General features: G+C 35.9%; 1 protein-coding gene across 1 annotated transcript in view; it reads left to right on the top strand.

The window, feature by feature from the left end:
* Window positions 1–16,362, top strand: part of LOC105468173 (serine/threonine kinase 17b) — a 37,575-nt gene that overhangs the window by 8,276 nt on the left and 12,937 nt on the right. Inside the window, exons 2-3 of the mRNA XM_011718224.2 lie at window positions 246–411; window positions 7,070–7,282. Of these exons, the coding sequence (XP_011716526.1) occupies window positions 290–411; window positions 7,070–7,282 (335 nt within the window). The 5' untranslated portion in view covers window positions 246–289. The remainder of the gene's footprint in view (window positions 1–245; window positions 412–7,069; window positions 7,283–16,362) is intronic.

Below are 16,362 nucleotides of genomic sequence, written 5' to 3'. Positions count from 1 at the left end.
TAATTGAGAGAACTTTCACAGTAGTTTTATTCTGAAATGAAGTCAGTAACTTTGTTCAAGTGCCACAGTGTTACTGGGTTATGTGTGTACTTTTTGTTTTTTCCTCCTGGGTAGAATGTGCTCTTTAAATCTTTTTTTTTTTTTTTTTTTTAGTTGTATTTTATAGCTATATTTGGAGCTGTGTAATGTAATGCACATCCTGCCCGAGATAACATCTTTTCTCTGTCTTCTCTTTTTTTGCATAGGTAAAAATAAGTGACTAAAGAAGCAGACCTAGGAATCACCTAACATGTCGAGGAGGAGATTTGATTGCCGAAGTATTTCAGGCCTGCTAACTACAACTCCTCAAACTCCAATGAAAATGGAAAACTTTAATAATTTCTATATGCTTACATCTAAAGAGCTAGGGAGGTAAGAAAACCATATGATGTGTATGCCATCTAAATTCAAATTTTGGATTTGTGTTTTTATAATTCTATAAAACTCACTTTGGGATCATTATTTAACAATGATTAGGAAGGAAAGCTGTCATCTCTGTTGCTATTACCTAGGGTCTAGTCTTAACTGACTTGAAAACCAAATCTGAGGAGGGTTTAGTGAACTTACATCATACATCCTACCTAGCCTCAGAGCCTCTGATAGGAGGTCTCTGTCCTTATGTGAGGCTGTGCAGGGGAAGAGGCAGCTCAGCATAGTGGACTGCTGAGTTCAAGTCTGGACTCCACTATTTACTAGATGTGTAACTTCAACTAAATAACTGTACCTCTTTTTTTTAATTTTTATTTGTGGCGGGATCTCACTCTGTTGCTCAAGCTGGGGTGCAGTGACATGTTCTTGGCTCACTGCAACCTCCTGTCTCCTGGGCTCAAGGGATCTCCCACCTCAGCCTCCTAAGTAGCTGGGACGACAGGCACACACCACCACACTGGGCTGGTTTTTTGTAGAGACAGGGTTTCGCCATGTTGCCCAGACTGGTCTGCAGCTCCTGGGTTCAAGCAATCCTCTGGCCATGGCCTCCCGAAGTGCTGAGATAACAGGTGTGAGCCCCTGCGCCCTGCCTACTGTACCTCTTAGTGCTGTCGTTTCCTCATCTGAAAAGTAGGGGTGAAGGTAATTGTGTCTATCTTATATGGTTGTTATGAGAATTAAGTTAGTTAATATTTGTAAAGTGCCTAGTACAATGCTCTGTAAGTTTTTGTTAAATGAAATATTTTTTTAAATTCCTAGGATATTGTGTTTGGCTTAAAAAAAAAAAAAAAAAAAAAAAAGAATAGGGAGATTCTCCCCCATCTCCTAAGTTGAACAGAAAGAATGAATTCATATTTCATAGTCTGATTCTATGTCACAACAAATGAGTGTTTTATAAGTAAAAGCCTTTACAAATTATTTTCCCTTAACCAGTGTATAAACTCTGTATGACCAAGAGTGACATGATATTATGAAACCATTCTGTACTACCATTTTAATATATGTAAAGTTATAAAAGATATACCAAGTTATTTAAGTTATACATTCAGCATCTTTTGAGCTTTAAATTAAAGGTGCTTCATGAAGGGTTGGAAGATGGTGATCATTATGTATCTTCAGTTTGATTTTAGTTCTGCAGGTAGATGTTTTGTCGTATGTTAAATGGTTTACTAAGTCCATGTTTGTGTTGATAAATGTGCAGCAAAACAGTGTGATTGATTTTTATCTTTGAAAATCTCAATGTGAAAAGAAAAGTTGACTGAATCATGAAAAGTAGTTTCATTCTTGGTGGCCTTTTACCTTATGGGCAGAGGCAAGTCCTGGCTTTTTCACGTTGCAGATGTTGGATGCAGCCTTTCTTTTGCAAAATAAGAATTGTAATATCTGGCGAGGCGTGGTGACTCACGCCTGTAATCCCAGCACTTTGGGAGGCTGAGGCGGGTGGATCATGAGGTCAGGAGTTCGAGACCAGCCTGGCCAACATAGTGAAACCCTGTCTCTACTGAAAATACAAAATTAGCCAGGCATGATTGTGTGTGCTTGTAGTCCCAGCTACTGGGGAGGCTGAGGCAGGAGAATCACTCGGACCCAGCAGGTGAAGGTTGCAGTGAGCCAATATCACACTACTGCACTACAGCTTGGGCAACACTGTGAGACTTTGTCTCAAAAAAAAAAAAAAAAAAGAATTATAATATCTAACTTATTGACCAAGAATTAAATATAAAAGCACATTTCATAATACCTGGCATACTAATTTAATGTGCAAAATATTTGGGTGTTTTAATGGTGTATTACAAGATATAGTTTTTAGAACCTTTTAAAATGTTTTTAAGAAATTGTTCTAAATCTTAATTACTTCACTTTGCATTATAATAGGAAGAAGAAAGGTTTTTTTTTCTTTTTTTTTTTTAAGTTTCCTGTATCTTGCATAGAACCATAGAATCTCTGCATTGGAAAGACTTCAGTGGTCCATGGTCTTACTAATACAATGTTTGTATGCAGTGCAGCAATTTTTCCTATAATTTCCCCCAGCAAACTGTTATCCAGCCTCAGTTTGAATGCTTCAGCGACGGGGAAGTGAATATTATGCAAGGTCTTGAAGAGTATACACAACAAAAGGCAATTTCTTTTCTATTTTTCTGAGTTAGTATTTGATGAGTAAATTTACTTACATTTTTTAAATTAACTTTTCAAAATTGAGGACCTTATAGGAGCTAAAAAGTCTATAAAGTGTTTTTCCTTTGAGTGCTTTGGACAATTTAAACTTTGAGGACAATACTAATAATTCTAAATTGCTTTATAAATGAAGTGCCAGCATAAATAAAGTTGAATTAGGCATAGTTTTTAGAATTTTAGATCAAAAACTCATGATAGAATTTGATTAAAACAAATTTAGATTGATTGCTAAATTCCCATTTTAAAATATCTTTATGAAAGAGACCAAGTAACATCTTTCTTTTGAATTGATATGGGCTAATGAGTCACATGGTAGATATTGATATGTTTAATTATTAGATCTTGATAAATTAGAAATCATGACTTTTCATCTGCCAAGAAGGTACTGAAAGTTCTTTCAATATTGTTACCAATTTTAATAACCTATACTTTTGTGAAATGGAAATTAGAATCATAATCATTTCTTCTGAGGTTTGCACATTTTGAAAGTTACCTTTCTAAATCAACTTTTTAATTTCAGAGTGTTAGTGTTTAATAATTCATTTTCCTTTAGCAAACTAAAGGAAATTATGTAAAAGTTAACAGTTCATTTTTTACTATTCTCAAAAAACTTGCATTGTTCCTGGTTTTTAACATGTTGGGTAAGTTTTTTCTACCCCTCCCCCAACTGAGGCAAAGGTTTCATAGGACTTCTTGTGGTTAGAAGGGTGAGGCAGATTCAGAAATAAACGTCAGCTTCCTTTGTGGCTTACCCTCCCGACTCCTTTCACATTTTATTGTGTATTCTAGAATGCAGAAGGGGAATGCAGAAGGGTAACTACTAGACCTTTTCACTGCTGGAAAATCTAGTTAGCCTTGCCTTTTTAGGGTATGACTTAAGGATTATTTTTAAATGCTTTAACTTTTCTTAAATGTTTCAATTACATTTGATATAGAAACATATTTTAAAGATCATTTTTTATACTTTTAAACTATAATTAGCATTTTAGAACAGAAAACAAATATTTGGGTTTTTTTCCTAAGTCATCTGATAGTTATGGTAAAAATATCTACCTTCATAGCATATAAATGAATATATAATATACACACACACACACATATATATATAATTTTATTGGAATCTCAAACTTTTAAGAAATACAAACACTTTAAGTACAGGATACAGAATAGCACAGTATGTGGTATTATAGTGGATACATATTTCTGGCATTCATTCAACAGATATTTCACTTCCTATTATATGTTAATGAACTGTAGATTTTATAATTACTGTAATAATTAAGACAGACATGGTCCCTGCCTTCATGGAGCTTTTACTTAGTGGTGAATGTTGACAAATAAATAAATCATTATCCACATCATGTGGTCACCTTTGCCCTGGATTAATGAGTGCTATACTTGCTTAGGAAGGCCTCTTGGGCCGGGTGCAGTGGCTCATGCCTGTAAAATTTCAACACTTTGGGAGGCTGAGGCAGGAGAATCGCTTGAGCCCAGGAGTTTGAAACCAGCCTGGGCAACCTAGGGAGAGATACTGTCTGTACAAATTATGTAAAAAATTAGCCAGGAGTGGTGGTGCGTGCCTGTGGTCCCAGCTACACAGGAGGCTGAAGTAAGAGGATCTTCTGAGCCTGGGAGGTTGAGGCTGCGGTGAGCTGAGATCCTAACACTGCACTCCAGCCTGGGTGATAGAGTTGAGACCCTATCTCAAAAACAAACAAACAAACAAAAAACCCTCTTGGTAATACCTGGAACGATTAGATAAGAAGTGTTATTTAATTTTGTTCTTTGTTTCTGGGAGAATTCTGGCTTGTAGATATAATAAATAATAAAATTATTGCAGAACTGAATTGTCACAAGCGCTACTTTAAACTGTTTTTTCAGATGCCCAGTTTTCTTGGCTAACTGGTTTCTGTTTCCTAAATTTTACAAGTGAATTTTTTTATAAAACCCAAAATTTCCTTCCTGTTTTAGACAAGTTTTTGCTTCGAAATCTAAGTAAGAATTGATAGAAGCAAGTGAGTTACATTTCTTTAACAATTTTTTTTTTTTTTTTTTTGAGACAGAGTCTTGCTCTGTCCCCCAGGCTGGAGTGCAGTGATGCGATCTCGGCTCACTGCAACCTCCATCTCCTGTATTCAAGTGATTCTCCTGCCTCAGGTTCCTGAGTAGCTGGGATTACAGGCACATGCCACCAGGCCCGGCTAATTTTTTGTATTTTTAGTAGAGATGGGATTTCACTGTGTTAGTCAGGATGGTCTTGATCTCCTGACCTCGGAATCTGCGCACCTCAGCCTCCCACAGTGCTGGGATTACAGGCGTGAGCCACCGTGCCCGGCCCAACAAAATTATTTTAAAGGGAGGAATTGTTTTATAGTGATTAGAACAGAAAATTAGGAATTCACATTTCACAGTTTATTCTTGGGGCTCCGATTCCATTTATGACCTTTGATGAGGTGTTTAATCTTATTCTGACTGAGTTTATCCAGGATAAAACATATGAAACACCAATGGATTGAATATAAAGTAAAGGGACTAATTTTTGTGTGTGTGTGCTCATTGAAACCCATCAATTTGTATTCCTTCTGCATACCATGAAAAAATATTTTATAGTTAAACATTCTCAAATCTTAAAACTGCTTTCAAAGAATCAGGTTTTTATATGCAGATTTATTTAGTTGATATATTAATATATTTTGATAAATGTAGAAGAGTGAAATTATAGTTTGATTTCCAGTACTTTTCGTTAGCACCAATTTTGAGGAAATTTGGGTAATAAAAAGTAGGAATCTTTGTTATCTTGACCTTCGCAAATAGCTAGTAAAATACAGTCAAGCAACTTAGTCCCACAGTTTCCACCCAGTACCCCCTAAACACCAAGTTTTGTTTTCCATGCTAAGAGTCTGATAGACTGTGTTAGAAATATATTGAAGGGAATTGGGGCAAGAGGAGTTCTGGAGCAAACATTGCTTCCTGAAGATCTTTTATTTATACCTGATTTGTTAGTATCAGAAACCAGAGAGTAATTCAAAATTTAAGGTAGAGGTTCTTAATTTCAGATCCCATATACTCAGCCTTACAAGGTTTATGGATGGGCTTTAGGATCTGAAAACCCTCTGGAATTATATGTAAAATTTCCTATTTAAGGGCTTGTGTACATTTTTCTGGGTAGGCAGTCAATAGAATAGCTTTTATTAGTTTCCCAAAATAATCCATGACTCAGAATAGCTTTAGGCCATTGTGAAAATAAATTTTGGGCAATGTAGACTTACAGTACACACATATGCCGATAGAAATGAATTTTCGGTGTCTTTAAATTTTGGCAGAGGTTACTAAGCACTGCCATTGGAGAGAGCTAAAAGCATACTTCTTTCTAAAATGATAAACATGACCTTAATGGGTGTGCTTGTACTAGCTGTTGATAACCACTATTTTCTTAGTTTATCATGAAGTATCTTTGAATATTTTCTGAGGGACACATATACCTTAGTTACCTGTTACAGGCTTCAAAGACTACTGAGCATTACTAAGAGATATATTGCTAAAACAATTGACAATTGTGATAGAAAGTTTCGACGGTGGTAAACATTGATTGTGTTAAAAGGAAAAATTACTAATAAAATTAAATAAGTCAAATACCCATTTTTTGCATTCACTTTAATTTCTTATAATTGAAGGTAAGCTATTCTAATTACAGAGTTAATGTGATACCCTATGAAGGGTACAGTTTTTGGAAATAGACCTGAGTTTAAATCTTTACCTTGACTAAATTACATATCTTCTCTGAGGTGTGAAGAACAGGAGAGCGTTTATTATATAGGATTGTTGTGATACTTAAACACAATAATTTATACCAAGAGCAGAGCATGGCATTGAGTTGGTATGCAAATGAGATTATTTCCCTGCAATGATAATGTATCTTTTTTTTTTTTTTTTTTTTGAGACAGTCTCACTCTGTCACCCAGGCTAGAGTACAGTGGCGTGATCTTGGCTCACTGCAACTTCTGCCTTCTGGGTTCAATAGATTCTCCTGCCTCAACCTCCTGCATAGCTGGGATTACAGGCATGCGCCACAACGGCTGGCTAATTTTTGTATTTTTAGTAGAGACAGGGTTTTGCCATGTTGGCCAGGCTGGTCTTGAACTCCTGACCTCAAGTGATCTGCCTGCCTTGTCCTCCCAAGATAATGTATCATTTTAATAGTGAAGAATAAATATAATTCTGTCTTACCCTGTTGTTAAGTGATAGCACTATACATTTTATAAAAGTACATACGATACTTGATTCAATTTAGAGAACAAAGATAAGTTCCTAATTGCACAGATATTTCAAAGAATTGACTTTAAGTTGGAGGTATAACAGAATCTGTAATATACTAACTTTGTTCTCTGCAGAAAAATTAAAATTGATTGTTCTCATCTTCCCCCAGAGGAAAATTTGCTGTGGTTAGACAATGTATATCAAAATCTACTGGCCAAGAATATGCTGCAAAATTTCTCAAAAAGAGAAGAAGAGGACAGGATTGTCGAGCAGAGATTTTACACGAGATTGCTGTGCTTGAATTGGCAAAGTCTTGTCCCCGAGTTATTAATCTTCATGAGGTCTATGAAAATACAAATGAAATCATTTTGATATTGGAATAGTAAGTATATACTAAATGGTACCTATTTTAATTGGTATGATAAGATGATTAAAATATCAAGAATAGGAATGATAAAAGTGTGACAAGAACTTGTAAAGATTCCTGTTAATAAAATGTAAAAGGGACCTAATTTATATTCAGATATTTTCATAAGACTAAATGTACAACCTCAATCACATACACAAAAACTAACAGCACAGAATAAACAAATGACACACACAACATTTGAGGACTGTGGAGAAGGGAATATACATTATTTTGTTAATGGCTGATTGATTAAATTTTTCTGGAACACAATCTGATGGGCAGATAGAATTGAAGTAATTTGTATATTTTCTTCATCTATTTGAAAAATACCTTCAAGAAAATAAGGAGAATGGAAAGTTAAACGGCATAAAACTATGCTTAGTACATTGTTTGTTAAAGAAATACATTTAGTATGTGTAATGTGTAAAGCACTATGTTAGTTGTAGCAATAAGAAATAAATATATCTCTTGCCACAAGTCTGTGAAAAAGTGAGAACACCCCAGTATTGTACAGTTCACCAGGTGATAGGGGTAGAGGATTGTTAAGGTAACTGGTTTGTTACCGAGTATATTGACACGTGACTCTTACAGAGTGCCTTTGCTGCATGGTTGTCTGACACGTTTATTCTGAGTATGTAAAATGCGTTTGAACATCTGCGACAATTGGAAGAGATCAGCTAGATTTATGTTTGGTATGCCTTAGGTGCCAATAGTTTTTAATAAGGTGAATCTATTTTATGGTAAACTACGAAGAGGTAAATGTTTATTTTAGTAAAAAAACGTATTGCTAACTATAGTAATTCTTTTTAGTAACTAACTTGCATCATTGCCTTTTTAAATTTAAAGGTATATTAACCTTATTTTTGTATTTAGTTATTTTAAAATTAATGTTTTTGTTCCACAAAATAGATTGGCTGGAATCAACTTGTGAATGAAAATGAAGATTTTGCAAAATGTTCAACTGACAAGTAGTTCATTTAAGAATGAATACTGTGTACATTTCCCAGAACCGTATTAAGGCATGTTATATAGCACTTTCAAAATAAATTAGAATTGCAGAAAAGGCCAAGATACTAGCAATATGATTTCATTTTTTATACATTTTATAATTACTTTTGTCAAAGATTCTTCAGCTGACCTTTGAAAAGTTACCTACTTGCATAACATCTGCATGTTTGAAGTGTGTCAAAAGTAGCTAACATTTGTCAAAAACAGTAGTAGAATACTAGGTTTAGAGGATGAATATACATAAGAACATTGATTACTTTCATAAAATCCTCTTTTGGGGGTTCATCCAAACAGCAGCGACAAAATACATCGGAAAGATTTGAGACATTTTATGGATGGACCTTGTTCATACTCCGGAAAATTGACCCAGGTACCTTACCCAGTCAACTGGGAGAACTTACTGATCTCTATACCTCTGGCTGAAATGCAGCAAGCACTCAGAAAATGTTTAAGTAGATCAATGTGTTAAATTTCTTACCAGAGTGACTAAGACCCACCAAAATTTATTGCTAGGACTTCGGCTTCGTTACTATGCCTTCTGCTTTTGGGCTGGCATTGTCACATTTAGTAGTCTCAGTTGAAGGTAAACATTTAATCAGGTTTAGTTGTTTTAGTAGTGTGGCATAATTTTTATATGGTGAAAATAAAATGGTGGAATCTTGTTTTTGTTTTTGTTTTTGTTTTTGTTTTGAGACAGAGTCTTGCTCTGTCACCCAGGCTGGAGTGCAGTGGCGTGATCTCGGCTCACTACAAGCTCCGCCTCCCGGGTTCACACCGTTCTCCTGCCTCAGCCTCCCAAGTAGCTGGGACTACAGGCACCCACCACCACGCCCGGCTAATTTTTTTTGTATTTTTAGTAGAGACAGGGTTTCACCATGTTAGCCAGGATGGTCTCGATCTCCTGACCTCTTGATCCACCCACCTCGGCCTCCCAAAGTCCTGGGATTACAGGCATGAGCCACTGCGCCTGGCCTGAATCTTTAATAACTATCACCCAGTCAATTCTGTCCTCAAATCATCCTAAACACTTTTTCTTCCCCAACTCTTATTTTACAAAATTTCAAATATATAGAAAAGTTGAAAAAAATAGTACAATTAACATCCTTATAATCTTCACTTTTATTCACCAGTTGTTGGCATTTTGCCACATTTACTGAACCATTTGAAAGTTGTGGGTATTATGATATTCCTTTTTATGCTGAAGTATTTGGTGTGGGTGATGATGTGTATTGTATCACATCAGGTGGCAATAAAGTCAGGTTGTTTTATTACTGATTTTGCTAATTTTGAACATGCTTAAGATGTAGTCTTCTAGCTCTCCTTATTGTAAAGGAACATTTTCCCCTTTTAATTAATCTGTGTTGTGATATTTATAGACCATGTGAATATTACCTTTTTTTTTTTTTTTTTTTTATGGAGTCTTGCTCTGTTGCCAGGCTGGAGTGCAGTGGTGCAATCTCAGCCCACTGCAACCTTCGCCTCCTGGGTTCAAGCAATTTCCCTGCCTCAGCCTCCCAAGTAGCTGGGATTACAGGCATGTGCCACCACGCCCAGCTAATTTTTTGTATGTTAGTAGAGACAGGGTTTCACCATGTTGGCCAATATGGTCCCCATTTCCTGACCTCGTGATCTGCCCACCTCGGCCTCCCAAAGTGCTGGGATTACAGGCATGAGCCACCACACTTGGCCAATATTATCTTCTTTAACAACTTTTCATCTAGTGATTTCCCTTTCCCACTTTTTAATATTTCAGTGGATTTCATGTTTTTTAAAAATTAATCTAACACATGACGTTAATGGAAAATAACCCATTATGTTTTAATTAATGAGTTCTAATCAGTTTCTGCCACTGTCTTTTTTTCATGCGCAAATTGTCCCAAGCTTATCAGTGGTTCCCTTTCAAGCTACTTCCTATGTCCTTTTGATATAATCTCATTAGTGTTTGAGGACTCCCTTGCTTTATGCACACCAAGATTTCCAGGGTCATCTTGTTATCTTCCCTGCCCCAGACCTGTAATTAGCCATCTGTCTGAGAAGTTCTGGTTCTTTTAAGTGGGGAATAGCATTTAGAAACCAAATACGGGTGTTGGACATGCTCACTTTTAACGGAGTATCATAATTTTTAGGCCTTTTCTAAGGATAGTGTTAGGAAGTCATATTTTTTCAAAATCATGAATTTAGTCTCATAGCTCCAATTCAAGTCCACCAGTTGTACTAAGTAGTTTGCTGTTGGTAGTAGTATAAGTATTGTTACACTAAAACTGTTTTGTACGTATTGTTGGATAAAGTGAATGAGCAAGTATTGCTGAGAACCTGGGTTTTCACTGTGAGAGAGGGGAGATGCCATATAGAATGTGAGAAGTGATGGAAGAACCTTCTGCTCTCTTCCAACTGAACCTTTATAGGTAACCTTTATAGGTAACCACATGTATTCATTCTGGCTCATTCTTTATGTGTTTCTTCTTGCAAATTTAAGCAAACTTGTATATATTGACTATTCTTACTTACAGAAAAGGTAGTATATTAGATATACTCCTTTACACCTTGTATTTTTGTTTACTTAAGAATATATTCCAGAAATCATTCTACATTAGTTCATAGGCATCTTTTTAACTATTATTATGGCTGATTTCTTAAATGGCCGCATAGTACTCTGTTGTATGGTTGGATCTTGCTTTAGTCAGTCGACCTTCTGTGAATGGGAATTATTATGGAGATGTAGCTTTAGAGTAAATTCCTAGAAGAATGATTGCTGGTCAAAGAGTAAATGCATATGTAGTTGTATTAGATGTTGTCAAATTTCCTTCCATATGAGCAGCACACAGTCACTTTTAAAAGGTACATTTTTGGCCAGGCACGGTGGCTCACACCTGTAATCCCAGCACTTTGGGAGGCCGAGGCAGGGGGATCACAAGGTCAGCAGATCCAGACCATTCTGGCTAACATGGTGAAACCCCATCTCTACTAAAAACTACAAAAAATTAGCCGGGCATGTTGGCGCACGCCTGTAGTCCCAGCTACTTGGGAAGCTGAGGCAGGAGAATTGCTTGAACCTGGGAGGCAGAGGTTGCAGTGAGCCGAGATTGCACCACTGCACTCCAGCCTGGGCAACAGAGCGAGACTTTGTCTCAAAAAAAAAAAAAGCTTTTTTGATTTGTTACATTTGCTAATTATATGAATCAATCTAGAACTTTCTTTTGGAACAACTATAGCCTCTTTTTGCTTTTGTGTTTTGTTTTGCCTCTGCCTAACCTATTTTTTGAATCAGTTTACTTTTGTGAATTAATCTCATTCTTGCAACCTGCTTGTCACTTTTAATGATTATTAAAATCTTTCATTTTTTATTTTAATACATAGTTCATAGGAAAGTATTTCATTGCCAGTTATGAAGTCTACATGATTGTTTTAGCCTTTCATTTTTTCAGAAAGTAATATAAATCTTACTTTTCTGGAAGGTAGTATTAGATTTATTTATACATATGGAGAAAAATTTGAGGATAATTGAGTCATTCCATCACCACCATCCATGAGACAAAGACTTTACCATACCAAGTGTCTTTAAAGCATATTTGTAGAATTAAATAAAATATAGCTATACATTTTAAAAAGCTTTTTAAAAAACTTCTGGAAGGAAGGTATTATCTAATTGGACATATTACGTTTTTAATGCTGCATTTTGAGCAAATTAAAGTTGGTTATAAAAAATACTTAACTTTGGTCGGGCACGGTGGCTCACACCTGTAATTCCAGCACTTTGGGAGGCCGAGGTGGGTGGATCTCGAGGTCAGGAGATCGAGTCCCTCCTGGCTATAACACGGTGAAACCCCATCTCTACTAAAAATACAAAAATTAGCCAGGCATGGTGGTGGGTGCCTGTAGTCCCAGCTACTCTGGAGGCTGAGGCAGGAGAATGGTGTGAACCTGGGAGGCAGAGACTGCAGTGAGCTGAGATTGCACCATTGCACCCCAGCCTGGGCAACAGAGCGAGACACGTCTCAAAAAAAAAAAAAAAAAAAGTACTTACCTTTTGGAGAGCACAGAACAAAAACATTGTCCTAGAAATAGGGAAGATCAAAAGGGGAACTTACAGTTCAGTCAGAGACAACTCTGAGATTATGTGAGAATGCTATTTTCTTTTTGTCAAGAAATTTTGTCTACTAAACATCTCTAAGTAAATACTAAATACCCAGCAGAAAAGGATGGAGACTATAACAAAACAAACAAAACATAACAAAAAAAGCCTTACCTTCTGGAATGATCTTAATCACCAGAGAAATAACATTTTAATATGATCTTAACAATTTTACACATAACGTATGTTGAACATTTACACTCTGGCAGGCACTGTGATAGGCACATTATCTGTATTCTCATTTGATTTTTAAAACAATCCTCCCAAAAGGGAGATTGGTATTCACATCATATGTCTAGTTAATACTCTAATGTCTTTCCACTCTAAAATCCCGTGGACTGTATTTCTTCCATTAGCATAGGAATAGAATTTTAAAGAGACTCTTAATATTCAGATTTTAAAACAAGTTCATTTTGATCACTAGAAATAAATGCTTATTTTAAAAATCTTTACCATGGTTTTTCAAAGCTATATGACTTGATTTGCATTTTATGGATAATTGAGATATTACTTTGTTTTCCTGAAATTCTTGGCTCTCTGTAACTCACAGAAATCTATCATTTTTGATAGGAAAATATTCTGATTTTAATCTTTCATATATTAACTTTATGTTGTAGGAATATTTCTAAAAGAGTTTCTCTACTTGCTGTTCCCTATAAAAAACAGATGTAGATCTAGATAACATATAGCACATAGGTTTTCCTGACTGTATAACCTGTGCTAGAGTACTGTTATCACATATTCTTACACATAACACATGTATACATGCATTAGCGAGTGAACACAGATGCTGAATTTCTAAATTTTTTTGTTGATATCCCTGCAAGGGGCAAACTGTTGTTAGAGAGAAAGAGTAGAAGTCACCTGATTGTAGCTCCCAGGTCAATGATAATGATATAGGTAGCTTTTCTGACTGTAGATATTTTTTCTTTTTCTTTTCTTTTTTCTTTTTTTTTTTTTAGGCACTGCTCTGGGTGACTGCTCAGGGTGGTTTCCTTAACAAAAGTCTTGTTTGCCACTCACTGCTTCTGTTTCTTTTTCCAATTTCTGCTAACTTCTGCAATTTGCTTCTTGTGTTATCTGTTCTTTCCCTCCTCTTAACTCTTCCTAATTTTCCTATTTTCTGTAGCTCCACCTATGTTCCTCTGTTGTGTGAGAAATGGCAGTTCTACGAAAGACATTGGTCAGCTTGTCAAACTAAAAGCAACAGTGTGATTGGCTGACGATCATAGTATTTTATTTGATCTCATTATTAAAACAAACAGGCAAAAAATTCTGAGGATACTTTCCCTGATTATAAAAGTAATACCTATTCATTGTGTTAAATTTAGGAGATATAGAAAAGAGAAATCACATGTAAATGATGGTTACTTTATGGTATGTTCCTGTATTTAAAAATTATTGTCATTTTTTGGTCTGTGCATATGTACTTTTAGAGACAAAAGTTTGATCTATGGGCATATTCTATTGTAACCCTCTTTTTTCACTTAAGAATATAGTGTGTGCATCTTTATATGTACCATATAGTGTTTCTAAAAATAGATTTTCATTTAGCAAAGACTTTAAAACTTTCCTTCAAAATCAGAGTTCAACAAAAAGCCCCAAAATTCGGAAAGGCAAGACATTGGCTAGATTTGCAATTAATGTTTGTTGGTTCATTATAATAATAGCTGATATTGGCTGGGCGCGGTGGCTCACGCCTGTAATCCCAGCACTTTGGGAGGCCAAGGTGGGTGGATCACGAGGTCAGTAGATCGAAACCATCCTGGCTAACACGGTGAAACCCCGTCTGTACTAAAAATACAAAAAATTAGCCGAGTGTGGTACCATGCACCTGGAGTCCTAGCCACTTGGGAGGCTGAGACAGGAGAATCTCTTGAACCCAGGAGGTGGAGGTTGTGGTGAGTCAAGATTGTGCTACTGCACTCAGCCTGGGCAACAGAGCAAGACTCAGTCTAAAAAAAAAAAGAAAAGAAAAAAACTGCTGTCTATTGAATATTTACCATGTGTCAGACACTGTGATAAGTATTTATTGAAGTGATCTGCTTTAATTCTTCTAGGATCTTTTGTGCTCAATACTTTATGTGCATTAGCTAATTTAATTCTTAGACCACGAAGTAGGAGCTATTATATTATTCACATTACAGTACATAAACAGAGGCACATTTTGTCCCAGTTCACCTAGCCTGGTTAGTGACAGAGCTAGAATGAAACCCGGGCAGTCTTGATTTCAGTAGGCACTCCTGTATGCTCCGTACTATCCTGTCTATTCCTAGGCACTAGGAATCGCTTTCCTTACTTTCACTTTACTTTCTTGTATTTTGTTTTTAAGTTTAGAATTGGAGGAGTGTTCTGGTTATTGAAGTAACTTTAGCGAATTTGTAATATAAAAGGTTGGTAAATAATCATAAAGTATTCAAGATTAAATTTCTTACCTAAACAATTTATGTTGCTGTACATATGAAGAATACACATCTATTTTTTATATATTTAGTGGGTGTAGATATGTAAATTCATATTTGATACTGTTTTCTAATCATTTCAAGTTATTTGGTCTGATTTTTATAAGATAGGACTAGATTATTAGTATTTATATCTTATAAAGTACATAACAAAAAATATATTCTAAGAGAATCTAAAGGGTTCTTTCTTCATTTTCTTCTTTGCTTATGATTGCATTAGTACTATTACCTAATATAATATTATTTGTAATACTATTTTGAGTGTCTTTGCAGGAATGTATTTAGACCACTTTCTATTTTGAGAGGATTTGTATCATTGAAACTAAACAATATAACCGGAAAGGGAAGGAGTGATGATGTCACTGCCAGTCTGTGCCTGGGTTCCCACTCTGACATGCAGACCAAGGGCCTCTAGGCAGTCTGTATATTAATTATTCTCAAAGATTATTTCTTTTTTTAGATTAAAAAAAGTGAATTCCCAAAATTGTCTTTCTATACCTTATTTTGGAGTTTACTACTGTAAATTTAACAGCAAACTACACTTTTCATTACTCAGATTATCTTTATCATGATATGTTGAGGCAGATATTAAAATTAATGTCTCGGCCAGGCACGATGGCTCACTCCTGTAATCCCAACACTTTGGGAGGCCAAGATGGGCAGATCATGAGGTCAAGAGATCGAGACCATCCTGGCCAACATTGTGAAACCCCCCTCTCTACTAAAAATACAAAAATTAGCTGGGCATGGTGGCATGTGCCCATAGTCCCAGCTACTCGGGAGGCTGAAGCAGGAGAATCTCCTGAACCCAGGAGGCGGAGGTTGCAGTGAGCCGAGATGGCGCCACTGCACTCCAGCCTGGCAACAGAGTGAGACTCCGTCTCGGAAAAAAAAAAAAAAAAAAAAAAAATATATATATATATATATATATATATATATATATATATATATATATATCTCATGAATTTACAACGAGTTTTGGTGGCTGTAATGGGGTTAAAGTGACATATATGTGATTGGAGCTTTCATGTGTATTCCCTATAAGCTGTCCTACAGTTTTTTTTCTGCAAAGTCAGAAAGTGTAAAGCAGCAAATCTTTGTGGCTTCTAACTGGCTTACTGTGTTTAGATTGCTCAATTGCAAATTATATCTGCAGTGTGAATGTCAGTCCTTGTGACTTTCAACTTGGGACTCAAATTTGAGCCCACCATTATTTTTTCTTCTTATGGTTCCCAACACTTATGACATATTTCTTCCTCTTGGCAGTCACTGAGACCTCTGAATCCCCAGTTTCAACTCCTCTAAAGAATCACCACCCATTCCATCATTCATTCATTCAACAAACATTACTGACCACCTACTGCAGTGCATGCTAGATACTGTTCTTGATGTGGTTGTAGCAGTGAACCAAAGAAGTAAAAATATAGTAATAGTATTTTCTAGAGTGAGTT

The sequence above is a fragment of the Macaca nemestrina genome, chromosome 11, assembly GCF_043159975.1.
Source record: "Macaca nemestrina isolate mMacNem1 chromosome 11, mMacNem.hap1, whole genome shotgun sequence".
In the NCBI taxonomy this organism is placed as follows: Eukaryota; Metazoa; Chordata; class Mammalia; order Primates; family Cercopithecidae; genus Macaca; species Macaca nemestrina.
This window is presented reverse-complemented; position numbering and strand designations above follow the sequence as displayed.